Here is an 18,490-nt window from a genome sequence, read left to right on the forward strand (position 1 = left end):
TACTGTAGTTTTGATCAAATAAATGCAGAACATAAGAATATCTAAACTCTCTAACTAAATTTGCCCATTCTTTATAGTAATAACTTGGACAAAAACCATGTGAAGAAAGACATCTAAATGTATATATGTCTCAGATAGAGGATGGTTTGGGGTGTTTTTGCTGGTCTTTCGGTGTGGAGGTGGGAAGGGTCACACTGTCAGTGCCAAACCCAAACTGGTTTCTCAACTCACCCGGTCAAATTTTCTCTTTTTATGCCTCAAACCTAAAAAAAACAACAGTTTGCGTCACTGAAACACTTTCACACCTAAATACATTCAACCCCAAAAGACCTGCAAAGAGGACGGCATGCACACTAATACTGACCCTAAAACAAGTCTTTGTGTTAATCAAGCTAAGTACACACACCCACTCAAAACACAAAGTAAACGTTCACACTCTCCTCTCCCCTCACAAAACCTGAGCATGCGTCACCGGTCTGGGGTAGACATTCTCAGTCTTTCAAACTCAACTTTACGAACTCATGGGAACATGTCTTCTCTTAAGTTTTGACCGGTTAAAGACAGCACTTCAAACAGGCCTATCCATCTATCCATCAAACACACTCTCATCCAGGCTTCTGCCGATCAGGAATCTTAAGAACGGCCTCTATTTTTCCAGAGACTTGCTATGTTTGTTTGGCATTTCAGTGAGACATTTTTCCAAACACACCTTCATTTTAATTCTGACTTGGGTCTTAAATGATTCTTCAGAGTGGAGTGGAATTTCCCATTGTATTGTGAGACAGCGGCAGTCAAATGACTTTGATATGTCCAAAAATAAAAAATAAAAAAACGTGAAAGTTCACATTTCAATAGACACAACAAGTATTGTTAAAAATCTGGAGGCATTTCCAAACCATGGACTAGGAGGTAGCGAATGTGCTCCTTTTTTAAAGGTTTATCCATTTCTGCTAATAATGATAAATTAATAAATCATTTAAATAATTTCTCTGAGATGGAGAAAGCAAATATGACAATTATTGCCACTTAAAAAAATCTAATTCAAAGTCTAATTCACTGAAGTGATTTAATTAATTAGGACAATTCTGCAGTTTATCACCATTTTCAACTTCTATGTAGTGTAAATACAGTATATTTGCTATTATACATTATACACTACACTGGTCTTATATAGGAGTTGGTAATTTTTTAGTCCCTTATGCTCACCAAGGTTGCATTTATTAAATCAACAATACAGTAAAAATTGTGAAATATAATTACAATGTAACATAACTGTTTTCTGTTTGAATATATTTTAAAGTATAATTTATTTGTGATTGCAAATTGAATTTTCAGAAGCCATTACACCAGTCTTCAATGTCACATTATCTTTCAATAATTAAGAAACATTTCTTATTATTATCTATGTTGAAAATAGTTGTGCTGCTTAATATTTAATGTATCAAAATGTTCATATTTTATTGGAAAATTAAACATTTATTTCATCAAACTTAAATAAGGGCAGAAAATATGTTTGATTTTTGAGTGATTATTAAATGAATTATTTTTGAGTAGTTATACTTATTTTATGGAATTAAGTTAATTGTGTGGCCTAAATGTTTGGCTTGTCAAAAATGTTACATTCAGCTTTCACAAATTCATTGACTTGAAAACAAAGTTCACTCCTAGTTGTCTACCAAGCTATATTTTTTCATATCAAATATTTTTTTAAACCTAAAAATGCAGATCCGGTGTAAATAATACTGAAAAATCACACACACACACACAAACTGTATGTTATTGTTATCAGCTGTGAAAGCTATGTAGTAATACATCTAACACTTGTGTCACCGTGGGTTGGAATTCCACCTGTTTAAAGGGTTAGTTCACCCAAAAATGAAAATTAGCTTGTGTTTTACTCACCCTCGAAGCATCCTAGGTGTATATGACTTTCTTCTTTCAGATGAGTTATATTAAAAATTGTCCTGGCTATTCCAAGCTCTATCATTGCAGTCAGCGGGTGTTGCAGTTCACAAGTCGTCAAATAAAGCTTGCGCATTCATAATAAAATGTGCCGCAGACGGCTCCGGGGGATGAATAAAGGCCCCCTGTAGCGAATCCATGTGTTTTTTAAAGAAAAATATCCATATTTCAAACGTAATAAACACTTTTCTCTCATTTCCGCTGACTGTCATACACTGAAGCAGGTCCGGCGGATGACGTAGCACGTATGCGCAGCGCGCGTGCCTCTGAGGTATGCTAGTCTCGCGAGTTTGTTTATAGGAGCAAAGGAAGCAAAGTTTCCTTACTTTAGCAAGTAGTCTCCTCTTGGTTTATATCGAAATCCTCCGACATTTTTCTTTGCAAATCCTAGGTTTGTATTTCTAATTAGTGACCGGTGTTTTGTTTTGTTCTCTCTCTGCATTCGTCACTAATCCTTTTGGGTGAACTAACCCTTTAAGGGGCGACTAGTAAGTCAGTGTTTGGTACAGTGGGCGAGTGGGTGAGCAGACTCATATCCTTTTCTCACACCACCAAGTCAAGCCACACATATCTGACTGCACATTCACCAGGCCAGTGAGAAATACCGGAGGACTCACACATACACACTGACAGAGATCAAACATAGGCCTATCAAAGGACTCACCTCGCGCAGAAAACACGGCTGCCAGCACTCATGGCTGAATCCAATAAATAACTCGCAGCCACAAAAACATTACTCATCAAGAAAACAAAAAGTGTCCCCCATAAACACACAGTTCTGGTCTAAATTATGACTGCGGCTTTGGCTCCTCCCACTGTGGTCAGTGTGTTTGTAATGACCGTAAGGCAGAGCGGTCAGAAGCGTGATTGACTGGCATTCTTGCTTAGGAATGGTGGTATGACCAAATCCCTGGTATGAGTAGTTATACGTATATGACAATATGTCATGATACAGCTACTGTTTTGCTGAATATTCAGTGAAAAAAGGCTTAAAAACAAATAAAAAGAAGGTGACCATCAGCTACTAAATTAAATACTTTACAACTGAAGTCTTTACAACCTGATTGGACGTAAACCAACAGATCAGATTATTCAAAAGAAGTGAATCATATGTCTGACATTAGTGTCAAATATTAATTCAATGTTATTATTACAAATATTATTCAATACTATCAAATGCATAGTTCAGGAGGAGCCATATTCAAAGACACTGTAAAACAGCCAGTCAAAAGACCACACATTAGTTGAATTTTATCCATTAATGAAGTCCGACACTGTTCACACTGAAAACTTGAGATTAAAAATCTTAATGTAAACATGAAAGTAAACATTTAAATGTATCAATAAAATACATAGGTGTATCTATGTTGAAATTTTTGGGGGGAAAAAATGAGAAGACAAAATGTACGGAAATATTTAAGATTCTGCATTATTTCTACATCACTAACCAAATAAGTACAACCCCAGTTCCAGAAAAGTTGGAACGTTTTGTAAAATGTATTAAAATCGAGAATATGTGATTTGTTTATTCTCTATAACTTTTATTTAATTGACAAAAGTACAAAGAAAAGATTGCCAAAGTTTTCACTGACCAACTTAAATGTACTGTATTTTGTAAATAAAAACACATTTTGATTTTGTTGGCTGCAACACACTCCAAAAAAGTTGGGACAGAGGCAAAATAAAAGTGAAAAGGTTATAGAATATCCTAACTAAACTGTTTTGAAACCGTTCACAGTAAGCAGGTGAATGGGTAATAGGTGAGGGTATCATGTTTGGTTATAAAAGGAGCATCTCGATCTTTGCAAGCAAAGCTGGATCATGGCTCATCACTTTGTGCCAAATTTCATGAGAGAAGGGTCAAACAAGTCAAAACTCTAATTTCTCAATGAAAAATCGCAAAGAATTGAGGTCTTTCACCAACTACCATACATAATACTGTGAAAAGTTTCAGGGAATCCAGAGAAATCTCAGTCTGTGTAGGGCAAGGCAGGAAACCTCAGTTGAATGCGCTTGACCTTTGAGCCTTCAGATGGCATTGCATAAGAAACCGTCATGCTGCGATGTTAAATATAACCACATGGGCTCAGGAGTACTTCGGAAAACCGCTGCCACTTAACACAGCCTGCTGCTGCATCAAGAAATGCAACTTGAATCTCTGTTACTCTAGGAGAAAGCCATACATCAATTTTATGCAGTGATGGGCCAGAGCTCATCTCAGATAGTCAAAAAGACAGTGAAAATGTGTGCTGTGGTCAGATGAGTCCACATTTCAACCTGTTTCTGGGTAAAAAGGACGTTGAGTTCTCAGTCCCAAAGACCAAAGGGACCTTCCAGACTTTCATCAGCGACGGATGCAAAAGCAAACGTCTGTCATGGTATGGGGGTGCATCAGTGCAAACGGCATGGGTGACTGGCATATGTGCGAAGGTACTATTGACATGGAGGCATATATTGGGATTGTACAGAGACATATACTGCCATCAAGATGACATCTTTCATGGGAAGTCCATGGTTATTAGATCAAGACAATACCGGGTCTCATTCTGCATGTGCTACAACAGCGTGGTTCGGTAGACACATGTGGATGTGACTGGATGTGAGCAGATCTGTCTCCTATTGAAAATATATGGCCCATCATGAAAAGGAGAATCAGACAACAATGACTATGGACTGTTGTGCAGCTGAAGTCTTGTATCAAGCGAGACTGGGCAAAAATTTTTCTTGCAAAACTTTGAAAATTAGCATCCATAATTCCCAGATGATTCAAATGTGTAATTAAAAGGAAAGGTGAATTCACACAGTGTTAAACATGCCTCTGTCCCAACTTTTTTGGAGTGTGTTGTAGCCATCAAAATGCATTTATATTTACAAAATAAAATTAAGTTGGCCAATGAAAATCTTTGCACTTTAGTCAATTAAAAAAATGTGAAAAATAACTCTTGATTTTATGGCATTTCACAAAACGTTCCAGCTTTTCTGGAACTGGGGTTGTACATTAGTGACATTGATCATGTGAACATCTTTGCAGCTGTGCTATTTTAGTACTTATTTAGTACTAATTTAGTATAGTAGTCTATTGCCACAATCATAAAAATTTTTTATGGAAATAGGAAGTGCTGCTTAAGATTTCATGAGAGAAGGGTCAAACAAGTCAAAACTCTAATTTCTCAATGAAAAATCGCAAAGAATTGAGGTCTTTCACCAACTACCATACATAATACTGTGAAAAGTTTCAGGGAATCCAGAGAAATCTCAGTCTGTGTAGGGCAAGGCAGGAAACCTCAGTTGAATGCGCTTGACCTTTGAGCCTTCAGATGGCATTGCATAAGAAACCGTCATGCTGCGATGTTAAATATAACCACATGGGCTCAGGAGTACTTCGGAAAACCGCTGCCACTTAACACAGCCTGCTGCTGCATCAAGAAATGCAACTTGAATCTCTGTTACTCTAGGAGAAAGCCATACATCAATTTTATGCAGTGATGGGCCAGAGCTCATCTCAGATAGTCAAAAAGACAGTGAAAATGTGTGCCGTGGTCAGATGAGTCCACATTTCAACCTGTTTCTGGGTAAAAAGGACGTTGAGTTCTCAGTCCCAAAGACCAAAGGGACCTTCCAGACTTTCATCAGCGACGGATGCAAAAGCAAACGTCTGTCATGGTATGGGGGTGCATCAGTGCAAACGGCATGGGTGACTGGCATATGTGCGAAGGTACTATTGACATGGAGGCATATATTGGGATTGTACAGAGACATATACTGCCATCAAGATGACATCTTTCATGGGAAGTCCATGGTTATTAGATCAAGACAATACCGGGTCTCATTCTGCATGTGCTACAACAGCGTGGTTCGGTAGACACATGTGGATGTGACTGGATGTGAGCAGATCTGTCTCCTATTGAAAATATATGGCCCATCATGAAAAGGAGAATCAGACAACAATGACTATGGACTGTTGTGCAGCTGAAGTCTTGTATCAAGCGAGACTGGGCAAAAATTTTTCTTGCAAAACTTTGAAAATTAGCATCCATAATTCCCAGATGATTCAAATGTGTAATTAAAAGGAAAGGTGAATTCACACAGTGTTAAACATGCCTCTGTCCCAACTTTTTTGGAGTGTGTTGTAGCCATCAAAATGCATTTATATTTACAAAATAAAATTAAGTTGGCCAATGAAAATCTTTGCACTTTAGTCAATTAAAAAAATGTGAAGGACAAAGATAAAAAATAACTCTTGATTTTATGGCATTTCACAAAACGTTCCAGCTTTTCTGGAACTGGGGTTGTACATTAGTGACATTGATCATGTGAACATCTTTGCAGCTGTGCTATTTTAGTACTTATTTAGTACTAATTTAGTATAGTAGTCTATTGCCACAATCATAAAAATTTTTTATGGAAATAGGAAGTGCTGCTTAAGCTGCAACTAGCTTAATGTTTATTTTTTAATATTTCATTTTATGAAATATTGACATTTATTTCAGGTATTCACTCAAATTGTTAAACTGATAATATATTTTGTAATTTAAAAATAATAATAATTTAATTAGAAAAATATAAAATTCTTCAAAAGTGGACCCCACTGTACATCCACTGTATAAACGCTTTAGTTTTACCTCATATTGCCCAGTTCTACCATTGGAAATGTCTTTCTTTGCACTTTAGTCAATTAAAAAAATGTGAAAAATAACTCTTGATTTTATGGCATTTCACAAAACGTTCCAGCTTTTCTGGAACTGGGGTTGTACATTAGTGACATTGATCATGTGAACATCTTTGCAGCTGTGCTATTTTAGTACTTATTTAGTACTAATTTAGTATAGTAGTCTATTGCCACAATCATAAAAAAAATTAAATGGAAATAGGAAGTGCTGCTTAAGCTGCAACTAGCTTAATGTTTATTTTTTAATATTTCATTTTATGAAATATTGACATTTATTTCAGGTATTCACTCAAATTGTTAAACTGATAATATATTTTGTAATTTAAAAATAATAATAATTTAATTAGAAAAATATAAAATTCTTCAAAAGTGGACCCCACTGTACATCCACTGTATAAACGCTTTAGTTTTACCTCATATTGCCCAGTTCTAATCCCACTCATCGCTAAAAAAGCAGGAAATTCTAAAACACACACACCTATGGCGGGAAAAGAAATAAAACATGATCCAGTCAATAGACAGTTCAGTGTGAGGCAACGCTACAACTGAGCTGTCACTGCAAAAACCACAGCCTAATTATACACTGTGTGTGTATGCATGTGTGTGGTGACCCTCAGCTCTGAGTCAAACAGTGATCCAGTCTCTCTTCATGTCTAGCTTTCACAGTTCTCTCTCCCGTAACAAACCCTAGAAGCAGCAAAGGGGCCTGGCTTCAGTACATACATGTGACTGAATCACGGTGTCACATGCATGCTAGTTCTGACGGAGCTTGTTTACACTGGGTAAATTTAGCAGGACACTGAATGTAAAAATGTTTCGCACCTGTGTGAAGACGTTCTCCCTGTACCTGTGCACCTCAAACGGCTCCGTATGTAGTCTGGCTGTGAGGGCAGAGTTTTAGATGAGTGTCTGCAAGCTAAAAACAGACATAAGAGAGAATGCTAGATGCGACTGTTACCTCTACTTAGGACAGCTCTGTTCTCCTGATAGTCCTGTATCTCTGCGTCCTTCCGAGCCAGAAGAGCAGCTAGATCCTCCACTTGCTGCTGTAGGACTCTACTCACTGCCAGCAGGGGGCGCACCAGGTGTCTGCACACCTGATTCACAAGCAGAAACGTACTGTATATTTGATACATTGATTTTTAAGGCCTCGAGCCTACAAATCTACTTTATGCCTTCTGCCTTTTGGTTGTTAGTTTGTACTTTTTTTTCAACAAGTAAAAAGCATTTTATTATAATTCTAAAAATGTCCACCTTCAAGATGTGTCTTTTTGATGAAAAATATTTAATGATTTTCATTAAGTAAATGTAGAATAACTTTTAGATTGTTAGTAATATTTTAAGATGAACACTTGCTGGACTGAAGCTACTTGGGTGACTAATTTTTTTTATTTGTGAAAATCTTGTTAAAATCTGAGAATCAAAAATGATACATCAGGCTTTTGTGGAACACTTATTATATCCTCCCATCATTGTACTGCATTGCACTATATGTTTTGACCTCGCAATAAAACCTACAGAGCTCTGATAAAACTAAGCATTTAAATATAATCTTACTAAAACATATTTTTGGTAGATATAGAGTGACAACTGATATTTACATGCATTTTATGTATGTATTCTATTGTACTTTTATAAAAGATCTCACTGATTTTCATTACAAGGTAGCAGAATTTCATCTTTTGGCAATATAAATATTAGCAAACTGCGCCAAATTGATTATTTTTGTTATTTTTTTTCTCCTGTATCATACTATATGAGCCATAAAAGTCTTATGTATCAAATATGATACTCAATGAAAACACATCAGCAAACTTTATATCCATCAATCCATTTGTTTAAAAAAAACTGCTTCATTTCAAAACAATTACAGTTTTCTGACTATTATTTCATATGTCAGGCTTCACAGGGTTAAAAGAATAGATTAAATGTTTCAAACACATTTGAAACCATGTTACATCACAGCGGCAGACATTATTTTTATCAGATAAGGTTCATACCACGCCAACAGGTGTTGTGGTGCAGCGAAACTCCCAGTAGAATGGCAACCCAGCCAGCTCACTTTTGAGCTTGACTGTTAGATTGCCACCATGCTGTTCAAGAGTAACGTGTGCAGTAGAAATCTGATCATCATCTTCACTGGAGAAACAAGGCCGTGCCACAGAACATAGATGAGAGAACGCTTGTGTAGGAGACCTCAGACGCTTATTCAGATCCTTTCTTACAGAGGAAGAGAGGAAAAAGAGATGAAATCAGTATGAAATATTGACAGGCTAAGAATTCCCTTAGAACTGAATATTGTGGTGATACAATCATATATACTATAGTACTGAGAAACATTTCATTCTTATCGGCTTTGCACATTTCAGTGATTTTAGTTGAACGGAAATACATTGTCTTGAGTGTGTTTTGTCTCCTCAGTGTTTCATGTTATAGAATATAAGGAATTTATAAGATCTAATAAAGCTCCAATTTAAGTATTTAATTAAAATCACTTCAACTAGATAGCAGCAGTGTTGTACGTTCTTGCCTGTGCTCGACTCTGGATGTCACCTGCGGTCATTTCTTCGTCCCACACAGTGTTCAGGTCACTCAGCAGAACCCGGTACTGTGTGTCACCGAACCAGGCTTTGGCCAGTAGATCAGAACCACCAATATTCACTGGCACCCATGGGAGAGCAAACATAGATGAGAGAACGCTTGTGTAGGAGCCCTCAGACGCTTATTCAGATCCTTTCTTACAGAGGAAGAGAGGAAAAAGAGATGAAATCAGTATGAAATATTGACAGGCTAAGAATTCCCTTAGAACTGAATATTGTGGTGATACAATCCTATATACACTATAGTACTGAGAAACATTTCATTCTTATCGGCTTTGCACATTTCAGTGATTTTAGTTGAACGGAAATACATTGTCTTGAGTGTGTTTTGTCTCCTCAGTGTTTCATGTTATAGAATATAAGGAATTTATAAGATCTAATAAAGCTCCAATTTAAGTATTTAATTAAAATCACTTCAACTAGATAGCAGCAGTGTTGTACGTTCTTGCCTGTGCTCGACTCTGGATGTCACCTGCGGTCATTTCTTCGTCCCACACAGTGTTCAGGTCACTCAGCAGAACCCGGTACTGTGTGTCACCGAACCAGGCTTTGGCCAGTAGATCAGAACCACCAATATTCACTGGCACCCATGGGAGAGCAAACAGGCCTGTTTCCATTTCCCCACAGCACACTTTACACAATCTACTTCAAATAAACAATAACATGTTTATGCACAGCCACAAGTTAATACATGAGTGGTTTCTCATTACTACTCTTATATCAATGTATGTTTCCTAAAAACAAATGATGAAAAGATGAAATATATTACTTTCAACATTTTGAAATGAGATCAACCTGAATTCTCGGTTACAAAACACTTCACCTGAAACACTTTACCACAGTTACTATAGTATAATCACGGTACAATTTCTAAGGTTTCTGCAATTCCTAATAAGTTCAATATAATATATAATTCTTGCATTCGCGTCAGAATGTCTGACGAGCCTTGCGCAAACTTAGACAAACCATGATTATGAAACTATTTCGTTTCTATTATTTAACGTGTAACAGTTAATAGTTCCGTTACTAGACGCCTTCGGTATTAAGGAGGTTATAAGTAAAACAAAACAAAATATTTATTATCCAGCGTCTTTATTGAGACATTCTTAAGCAAAACATTCACAAGCCTCTGAAAGGGCTGTAATATTGTGTAAGAGACCAAGAACTGCTCTAAACACCACATCTTTTTATAATCATCTGTCTTCTGATTCTTTCTGTTGGAGAATGTGGCAGGTTTCTTTTTAAGTTGACGTTTCTTTCTGTGAAAGTGGAGTCATAGGTTAAAAGGGTAGTGATTACATATTAAAAAACTTTCATTTGTGTGTTTACAGGGTTACATACCACTGGACTGAACTTGCTGATGTGTTTGGTTGCTTTTCTGATTCCAAGTTGTTTGTTGTCCAGGGGGATTCAGGCTCCTGTCTCATAACCAGTTTCTCCAGAAACTGAACAACATCTTGCTTCGTCTCACATTTGTCTAGAGTTTTATAAAGCTTGTGCAACCTGGGGGCACCACAAAAGGGGGATCTGAAGAGTCACTGCACAGCTCTTTTTAATACATTGTGAATAGTGTAAAATGACTGTCAAACAAAAATGTAATAAAAAGAAAATGGTCATATGACTATCTATGCACAGTATTCTGATGCATATATACATAATGAATTTTGTTGGCAAAACAGCAAAAACACATGATATTGACAATGCTGTGTCTTAACATTTATGCCACGTATATGATCTTGTTTATTTAACTTTTGTATAAAATAAGGGACATTTTTACCCCCACATCTTAAAATACAAATTAAATGTGTGAAGATTTTTCAGAAATTAATGGGGGAAATATTAGAAAGATTCTTTAAGTGAATCATTATAAATTGTTACACACACACACATACACACAAACACAAAAAACCTCTGCACATTTTTTTATTTTATTATTTATTTATAGCAGCTCTGGAGAAAACAGTGATGGCATCATCAGCTCACTTCAGTCCTTATCCAATATATTGCCTTATATTAAGTGTCCCCAACTAAGCAAGCCAAAAGGCGACAGTGGCAAGGAACCCAAACTCCATCAGTAAGAGAAATGGAGAAAAAAACCTTGGGAGAAACCAGGCTCAGTCGGGGAGGCCAGTTCTCCTCTGGCCAGATGGGCCAACATGGTGTGGCTTAATTCCAGGCTGCATCACAAGTCAGAAATTTGGATTGATATCATTCAGAATTTTTATTATTTTTTTTTTTTTGCACTAGGGATAGGATAGGCTTACATTTTTTCATTTTTGCACTAGGGATAGGATAGGCTTACATTTTTTCATTTTAATTTAATTTAAATGTATTATTTTATTTTATTTATTTGCACTCGGCATAGGATATGCTTAGGACCTTTTTTGCACTAGAGATAGGATTAGAATTTTATTTCAATTTTTTTTTTTTTAATAGGCTTAGTTTTTTTTTTCTTCTCTAGGGTTCTATTTCCTTTTTTTCTGCACTATGGGAGAAAGTAACCTTCAGTGGCCGGTTACCAACAATATAGCCATTCATTAATGATGCAGCTATAATGGCATCATTAATCGAGGAATATGAAACAAATCCATAACCCATGCTCTGGCTGTTGTTCATAATAACCTTTGCACTGGTCACATATCCAAACGCAGAAAACAGGGAGCACAGCTCCTCACTGCCCAAGCTGTATGGCAGGTTTGATATATAAAGACTGTTGTCTTTCTTTTTGCAGCATTTGGAATTGGCATTTTGGTTTGCCTGACGTTCCTCGTAGGGCTTGTAATGGCATATAGAAACTAGATGGTCATTTAGCAGCATACCATCTAGCTTCTTAATTGCCAATTCAGCAGCCTCTGGTGTGGCATAATGGACAAAACCATAGCCTTTAGGTTGATCATTACTGTCGCAGACCACTCGGCTGGAAAGAACTTTCCCAAAGCATGAGAAAGTGTCATATAGAGCAAGGTCATCGATGTCTCTTGCTAAGCCCTTAATAATTATATTTCCAATTCCACTTTTTCTCAAAGTGGAATCGTGTTGAGCCCACATGATTCGCATGGGTTTGCCCAAGAGTTCAGAAAAAATCAAAGTATCTAGGGCATTTTCTGCATTGAGACGGTGTGCAAAAGTAACAAAGCCAAACCCACGAGAGAGGTTGGTTGCTCTGTCTCTGCACACTTTCACAAAACAGACTGGTCCAAACGGGAGGAAGATTGAAAGCAGCACCTGTTCGGTTACATGTGGGTGCAAATTACCCACAAACAAAGGGCCCGACTGGTCTCTTTCACCTTTAACCTCACCTAAACCATAGCACGTGGTCATTTTGACTGTCTCTGAAAGAAGATTTTTGTCAGAAAGCTCTTGGTCCAAAGCAAACCGCTGTGTGGAACTCACAATGGCTGAGTACAAATCACAAATGCTAAGTAAAAATCACTGTCGCAACTGTTGTATCTGCAAGGGAATGCCTTAGTCAGATGCATCAGTCAGAAATGATTTAGAATCTGACAGCTTTGCTCCTTTTATAGGCGGAACATTCTAAAATTCCAAATTATGACATCATCATGTGACATCCTCTTAGCTACATTCCTGAACAGTAAAACACAATTAAAGCTATTTTGGTCTGATTTTAGACATTAATATTAAGTCATAAGCATTAATTATAGCAAAATAAATCAAACTAATGCCCTACATGTATGAGATCAAATGAGTACATTAAAGCTATGGTATTTAAAGGCAACAACAGAGTTTAATAAAAGTTCAGTCAGTATGAACCAGTATTAGCTTTTATTTTTAAGTTTTCATTTTACTTTAAGGTTTTAATTTTTAGTGATTTTGTTATGTGCTTCTGTCATTTTTATTATTTTTCAAATATTCTTATTTAACTTTATTTTTATTTCAGTTTTAGTCATTTTTATTATTTAACTCATTATTATTTATAATTTTTGTTTACATTTTTTAAGTTTTCATGAAATATTTATATTTTATTTATTTATTATTTCATTTTTATTTCAATCATCAAATTCTTTTTTAATATGTTCTCTTTTAATTTTAGGTAAATTTATTTACATAATCAGTTTATTATGTAATTCAAGTTTCAAGAAATTTTTTTTTTGTGCTTTTGCAATTTTTTATTATTTTTAATATTTCTATTTAGCTTTAATTGTAATTCTATTTAATAATGTTGTGTTTTTAGAGTTTTCATCAAATGTTTACATTTTATTGTATTTCAGCTTTATTTCATTTACAAAAAAAATTAAAAATGTATAACAAACACTCTCTTTCAGCACCAACATAATCACATTACACTGACACTGACCATGAGTAAACGGCATGAGAGCAGTATTTATCAAAAGGATAAAACATTAATTCATATTTTAAGAATTATTTGATTATTTAAACGTTTGATTTTTATTTTCAGACAGATTTGGAAAATGCCTTCTTTTGTCATCATTATTTCATTGTGTTGACAGTTAAAAAAAAAAACTATTAGGTGTCACTATAACATGAGGTTCAGTAAATAATTACAGAATAAGTATTTCTGGGTGAACTATTTCTTTACCGAGGTTACTATTAACACAGTGTAGCCTATGACATTAGAAAAATGTACACTGAATTAAACATTAAAATATAGTTCTCACCTGCCTCTCTTCTCTATTTGGTTCATAAGATCGGTGGGATCTCTGCCTCCTTCGCTGTCTCTTTGAATCAAATGAGAAATAATGTCTGACTGAGTGGTTTTTTCATTACTGAAAGAGAAGAAAAAAGAAGCATGTTTAGTGGCTCACATGAAAAATCAGTCATTTGACAATGCTTATTTTAGGAGGCAATCTCACTAGTCAGGATCTTGGAGGTAGTCGGGTGAAGGACAGCGGGGAAAAAGTGATTTTTCCACTTGTTCCTCCACAGTCCTTTCAGGATGCTTCACCTAAAGAAAAGCCACAACACCATTATGATCAGTTTATCATTCTAAAATGCTTATGCCTAACTGATCATAAAGAGCTTATACATAGAACATTACAGCATTCTTAAGTAATATTACTGACCTGATGAGAGTGTCCATAACCAAATGACCCATATGTTATGGCCATCTCAACATCTAACTTGCAAACAACCTACAATCAAACAGAAAATCATATTTTCTCTCTCACACGTGAACCCAACAAGGCACTTTCCTAGATTTGACTGTAGTTTTTAAAATCATTAGATATCAGGCTTTTGTAGTGAGAACTCTTTGATATGTTAGATAAACTATTATGAGCCATAAAATGTACATAGCACAAAAGGTGGGCAGTTAGTTATACATTATCTTAGGATAAATCTGCAAACCTGTTACCAATTATGTACCAATTATATAGTTCTGAATTATACTTCTCATACATTTACTTTTATTTTGTTTCGTTCAATGTTTAATTGTTAGGAATTACACTTAATATTGCTAAGCCTAAAAAATACATTTAAAAAGGATATACTGTATAGTCAATACTTAATTTGATATTCTTAGATTGATCATTTACATTTTCTGAAGGTTTAGCACTTCCTATCAAAGACTAAAAATGATGACGTTAAAAAAAGAAACAAGTCATTATGGTGCATTTAGAACATAGACAGAGTGAACTTAAATTTCATGCCAAATGTAAGTGTTGTTTTTAACACACACACACGCATGCGCACACACACACACACACAGGTTTGTTTTTGTGAATTGTGGGGACTCTCCATAGGTGTAATGGTTTTTATACTGTACAAACCGTATTTTCTATCGCCCTACACCAACCCTACCCCTAAACCTACCCCTCACAGGAAACTTTCTGCATTTTTAGATTTTCAAAAAAACTTATTCTGAATGATTTATAAGCCCTTTGAAATATGGGGACACTCAAAATGTCCTCATAAATCACCTTCTTGTTGTAATACCTATGTCATACCCATGTCATTATACAAATTTGTGTCCTCATAAATCACAAAAACATGCGCGCACACACACACACACACACACACACACACACACGCACAAACAACAGTAAGCCTGGTGGTTACCTGCTTATTGAGCATCACATTAAACTGGTGAGTGACAATGGATTCCTGGATAAAGATAATCTCATCATTATTTGTCAGTCATCAAAAGGTTTGAGAATTTGTACAAAAAAACAAAGTCATACATTGAGAACTTTCAACACATTGAAGAAAGCACTGCCCATTGGTTTAGGATCTCTTGCTGCTGGCTCAAAGAAAAGAAGCTCCACCATGATTTGATTGGGATTCACTGCACTGGAATTCTGCTCAGGTATCTGAATAAATAAAAAAAAAAGATTCAAAAACAGGCATAAAGCTGGGTGAAAATACATAAGCACATCATGCAAACACAATTTTTGAGAACTTAAAAAAGGCTGGATATACATTTTATCAGTGTTTTGGATGAAACTGTTGTTCACGAATAAAACTTGATATTAAAACAGCATATAATATTAACATAACTGTGTGATACAGATCTTCTAATATCAGATCAGAACACATAAATTCAGCGAACACATCAGAAACTGTGCACTCCATGGAGATGCGGAACAATTCAGGGAAGTGTCAAACCTGGATGGAGAAGTATTTCCACTCATCGAAGCAAAGTGAGAAATCTGCTTTGCCTCCTCTGGCATCTTTGTTGCTTTGAAGCTTGGTGCACTTTTCCTTTCCACCAACAGATATCCTGAGAAAAAACTGAAAGTCTTTTGTGTAGAATGGATTAGTGGTCAAGGAAAACGATGACAAAAAAATATATAAGTTCAGTGCAAAATGATTTAAACTGCAAACTTTTTTAAAATGTTATTTTGAGATGCTGGAAATTATACGGATACAGATGTTTGGAAACACTTTGCAATCCTTTATATGTACAGTCAGAACTCCTGTCTGAAAGCAAAAGCATTGTAGGCACATATTGTACATCACTTTAGGAAAGGGCTTTGATTTTACTGCTGGTATACTTGTAGAACACTCTCTCTATATTTATAACATATAACTATATATACATTTGCACATAACCAAAGTTGCTTCAAAATGAATGTACTATAGAGGTCTTGGTGTACTTCAGTTAATTTATATATGCATGTGCCAAATACATGTACTGTATGTATGCATGTACACTGCTAAACATTTGGACATTCCTCGTTATTACCATTTACATATTGTATAATAGCATAATTGTAATCAAAACTACAGTATGGAGTTTATAGGGGGGACAAATAAAATCAATCAGTCAATATATCTGTCTGTCTGTCTATCTATAAATACTGACTGGCACTTCACGAGGCACCAGCATATCCAGATTGTCCTCAGTCTCCTCTGTCGTCTCTTCATTCTCATTCTTTGAGTCCACGCTGTAAGTCTATGGAAACAAGTGTGGCGAAGAAAAAAACTCTTAAATTATAACAAACAAAGCTGACACACAGGCAGAATAAATCTATTAGAAGTAACTCTAATATGATCATTTGTATTTCCTGATTAAAAATATCAGACACAACTAGCAAACAACAATAGGTCCTGAAACATAATAAAAGCTGTTTTACTACAGAACTGAATTATTTCAAAATTCTGACCTTGTATGATTTTAATGGATAAGTGCACAGCAGTTGAGTAGGACAAGACTTTTAAAATGAGACAGACAAAATCTAAATGTATTATGTTTAAAACTAGTAACTATTCAGTCTAGGATTAATTTGGTTAGTTACAGTGTTATGCTAGAGCCTACCTAATAGCTAATGCTAGTGTGTTTAATATAGCTTTGTACATCCAATCAGTGTTGCCAAATCCGCGACTGCCGTCGGTTATTTTTAAGTCAGCAGGTTGAAGCGACCCCAATAACGTGATATTTAGACCCTGGAATGTGAATTGTACAAGGAGAACCCCACCAATAAAATGTGTATTTTACCCCCGAGCGCGATTTTTACTGAGGGACCCCCTCGAAAGCAATTGGGCTATTTTCAGGCTAGTTTTGAGTAGTAATTGGGCGGGTTTTGTAGCGAAAACCTGGCAACCCTGCCTCCAATGCCTGATAAAAGAATAGAGAAAACAGACATTATAGAGAAAGGAGAACCCCGCCAATAAAATGTGTATTTTACCCCCGAACGCGATTTTTACTGAGGGACCCCCTCGAAAGCAACTGGGCTATTTTCAGGCTAGTTTTGAGTAGTAATTGGGCGGGTTTTGTAGCGAAAACCTGGCAACCCTGCCTCCAATGCCTGATAAAAGAATAGAGAAAACAGACATTATAGAGAAAGAGAATTATTCAAAGGGAAATCTATACTTTTTTCATGAAAGACCGATCTCACACAAAGTCAGTCAGTATGATGTAATCACTGTCCGTTAGATTTCAAAAGGCGAGCGCCATGTCAAACAGATATTTTGCCAGCTAAAATTGACAAAAAGCAAGAGCATATAACAGTTAAGCTTACATTATCGACTACCAAGACATCTAAAAACCTTTACACTGCAATAAACTGACACAGATGCAAAACATCAACTTTTATCTTTACAAACTCCACCTTTTGCTTGTTTTCTTCGTTTGTTGGGCTGCCTCCGTGTTCATCCATCGGGTGGTTTCACATGAGATTTGACAGTTAAATCTTTTCACTGGTCCCTGGCTATGCTGTTTGTTAGTTGCAGAATTATGATTGTGTCCTGTTACTGAAGAAAGTTTATTAGTGTCAAAATTAAATTAATTTATTCTAAATCTCCCATAAGAACGCGATCGAGCCAATGAGAGTGATTATGGGCGGAGCGACACCGTAGCCCCGCCCACTTCACAGGTTGCAGCCAGAGCCGTTGTATTTTCTTTCAAAATGCCACAGTAACCGCGGACTGCAGTTACTGTAATAAATCTTTTTGTGTTAGACACAACTCTAACAAAAATAAATTAAATAAAAAAATAATTTGAAAAACGATTTTGGAGAAAACATTACCATTATTAGTGATCAAATCAAAATAAGCCCTACATCAAACCCCATGAGATAGTTATATTATTAAAATTAATAATAATAATAATTATATAAAAATTTGAGCAGAGTATCCTCTATCCCGTGTACAACATATATACACGTATAAATAACACACACACATATATATATATATATATACATATTTGTGCTGTTAAAACGATTAATCGCAGCCAAAATACGTTTTTGTTTACATGTGTGTATATTTATGTATATATATATATATATAAATACAAGCACATGCATGTATATATTTAATTAAAAATATGCTGTTTACATAT

General features: G+C 35.7%; 3 protein-coding genes across 3 annotated transcripts in view; all 3 read right to left on the minus strand.

The window, feature by feature from the left end:
* Window positions 1–9,867, minus strand: part of LOC107581433 (non-homologous end-joining factor 1) — a 19,919-nt gene extending 10,052 nt beyond the window's left edge. The window contains exons 1-4 of the mRNA XM_016266990.1: window positions 9,681–9,867; window positions 8,632–8,847; window positions 7,590–7,728; window positions 7,454–7,512 (exon numbers count right to left, since the gene is read on the minus strand). Coding sequence (XP_016122476.1) covers window positions 7,454–7,512; window positions 7,590–7,728; window positions 8,632–8,847; window positions 9,681–9,848 — 582 coding nt within the window. The 5' untranslated portion in view covers window positions 9,849–9,867. The remainder of the gene's footprint in view (window positions 1–7,453; window positions 7,513–7,589; window positions 7,729–8,631; window positions 8,848–9,680) is intronic.
* Window positions 9,868–11,603: 1,736 nt separating this feature from the next.
* On the minus strand, window positions 11,604–12,552 carry LOC107581394 (polyadenylate-binding protein 1-like 2). Its single transcript, XM_016266953.1, has 2 exons — window positions 11,826–12,552; window positions 11,604–11,620 (listed from the first exon to the last, which is right to left on the minus strand). The coding sequence occupies exons 1-2, from the start codon at window positions 12,550–12,552 to the stop codon at window positions 11,604–11,606; spliced, it is 744 nt and encodes a 247-aa protein (XP_016122439.1).
* A 1,312-nt stretch (window positions 12,553–13,864) lies between these two features.
* Window positions 13,865–16,112, minus strand: c2cd6 (C2 calcium dependent domain containing 6). Its single transcript, XM_016266954.1, has 7 exons — window positions 16,077–16,112; window positions 15,814–15,947; window positions 15,390–15,518; window positions 15,268–15,312; window positions 14,274–14,342; window positions 14,064–14,155; window positions 13,865–13,976 (listed from the first exon to the last, which is right to left on the minus strand). The coding sequence occupies exons 3-7, from the start codon at window positions 15,474–15,476 to the stop codon at window positions 13,865–13,867; spliced, it is 405 nt and encodes a 134-aa protein (XP_016122440.1). The 5' UTR covers window positions 15,477–15,518; window positions 15,814–15,947; window positions 16,077–16,112.
* Between the last annotated feature and the right edge of the window lie 2,378 nt (window positions 16,113–18,490).

This window comes from Sinocyclocheilus grahami, unplaced genomic scaffold, assembly GCF_001515645.1.
Source record: "Sinocyclocheilus grahami isolate Dianchi unplaced genomic scaffold, SAMN03320097.WGS_v1.1 scaffold34.1, whole genome shotgun sequence".
Taxonomy (NCBI): domain Eukaryota; kingdom Metazoa; phylum Chordata; class Actinopteri; order Cypriniformes; family Cyprinidae; genus Sinocyclocheilus; species Sinocyclocheilus grahami.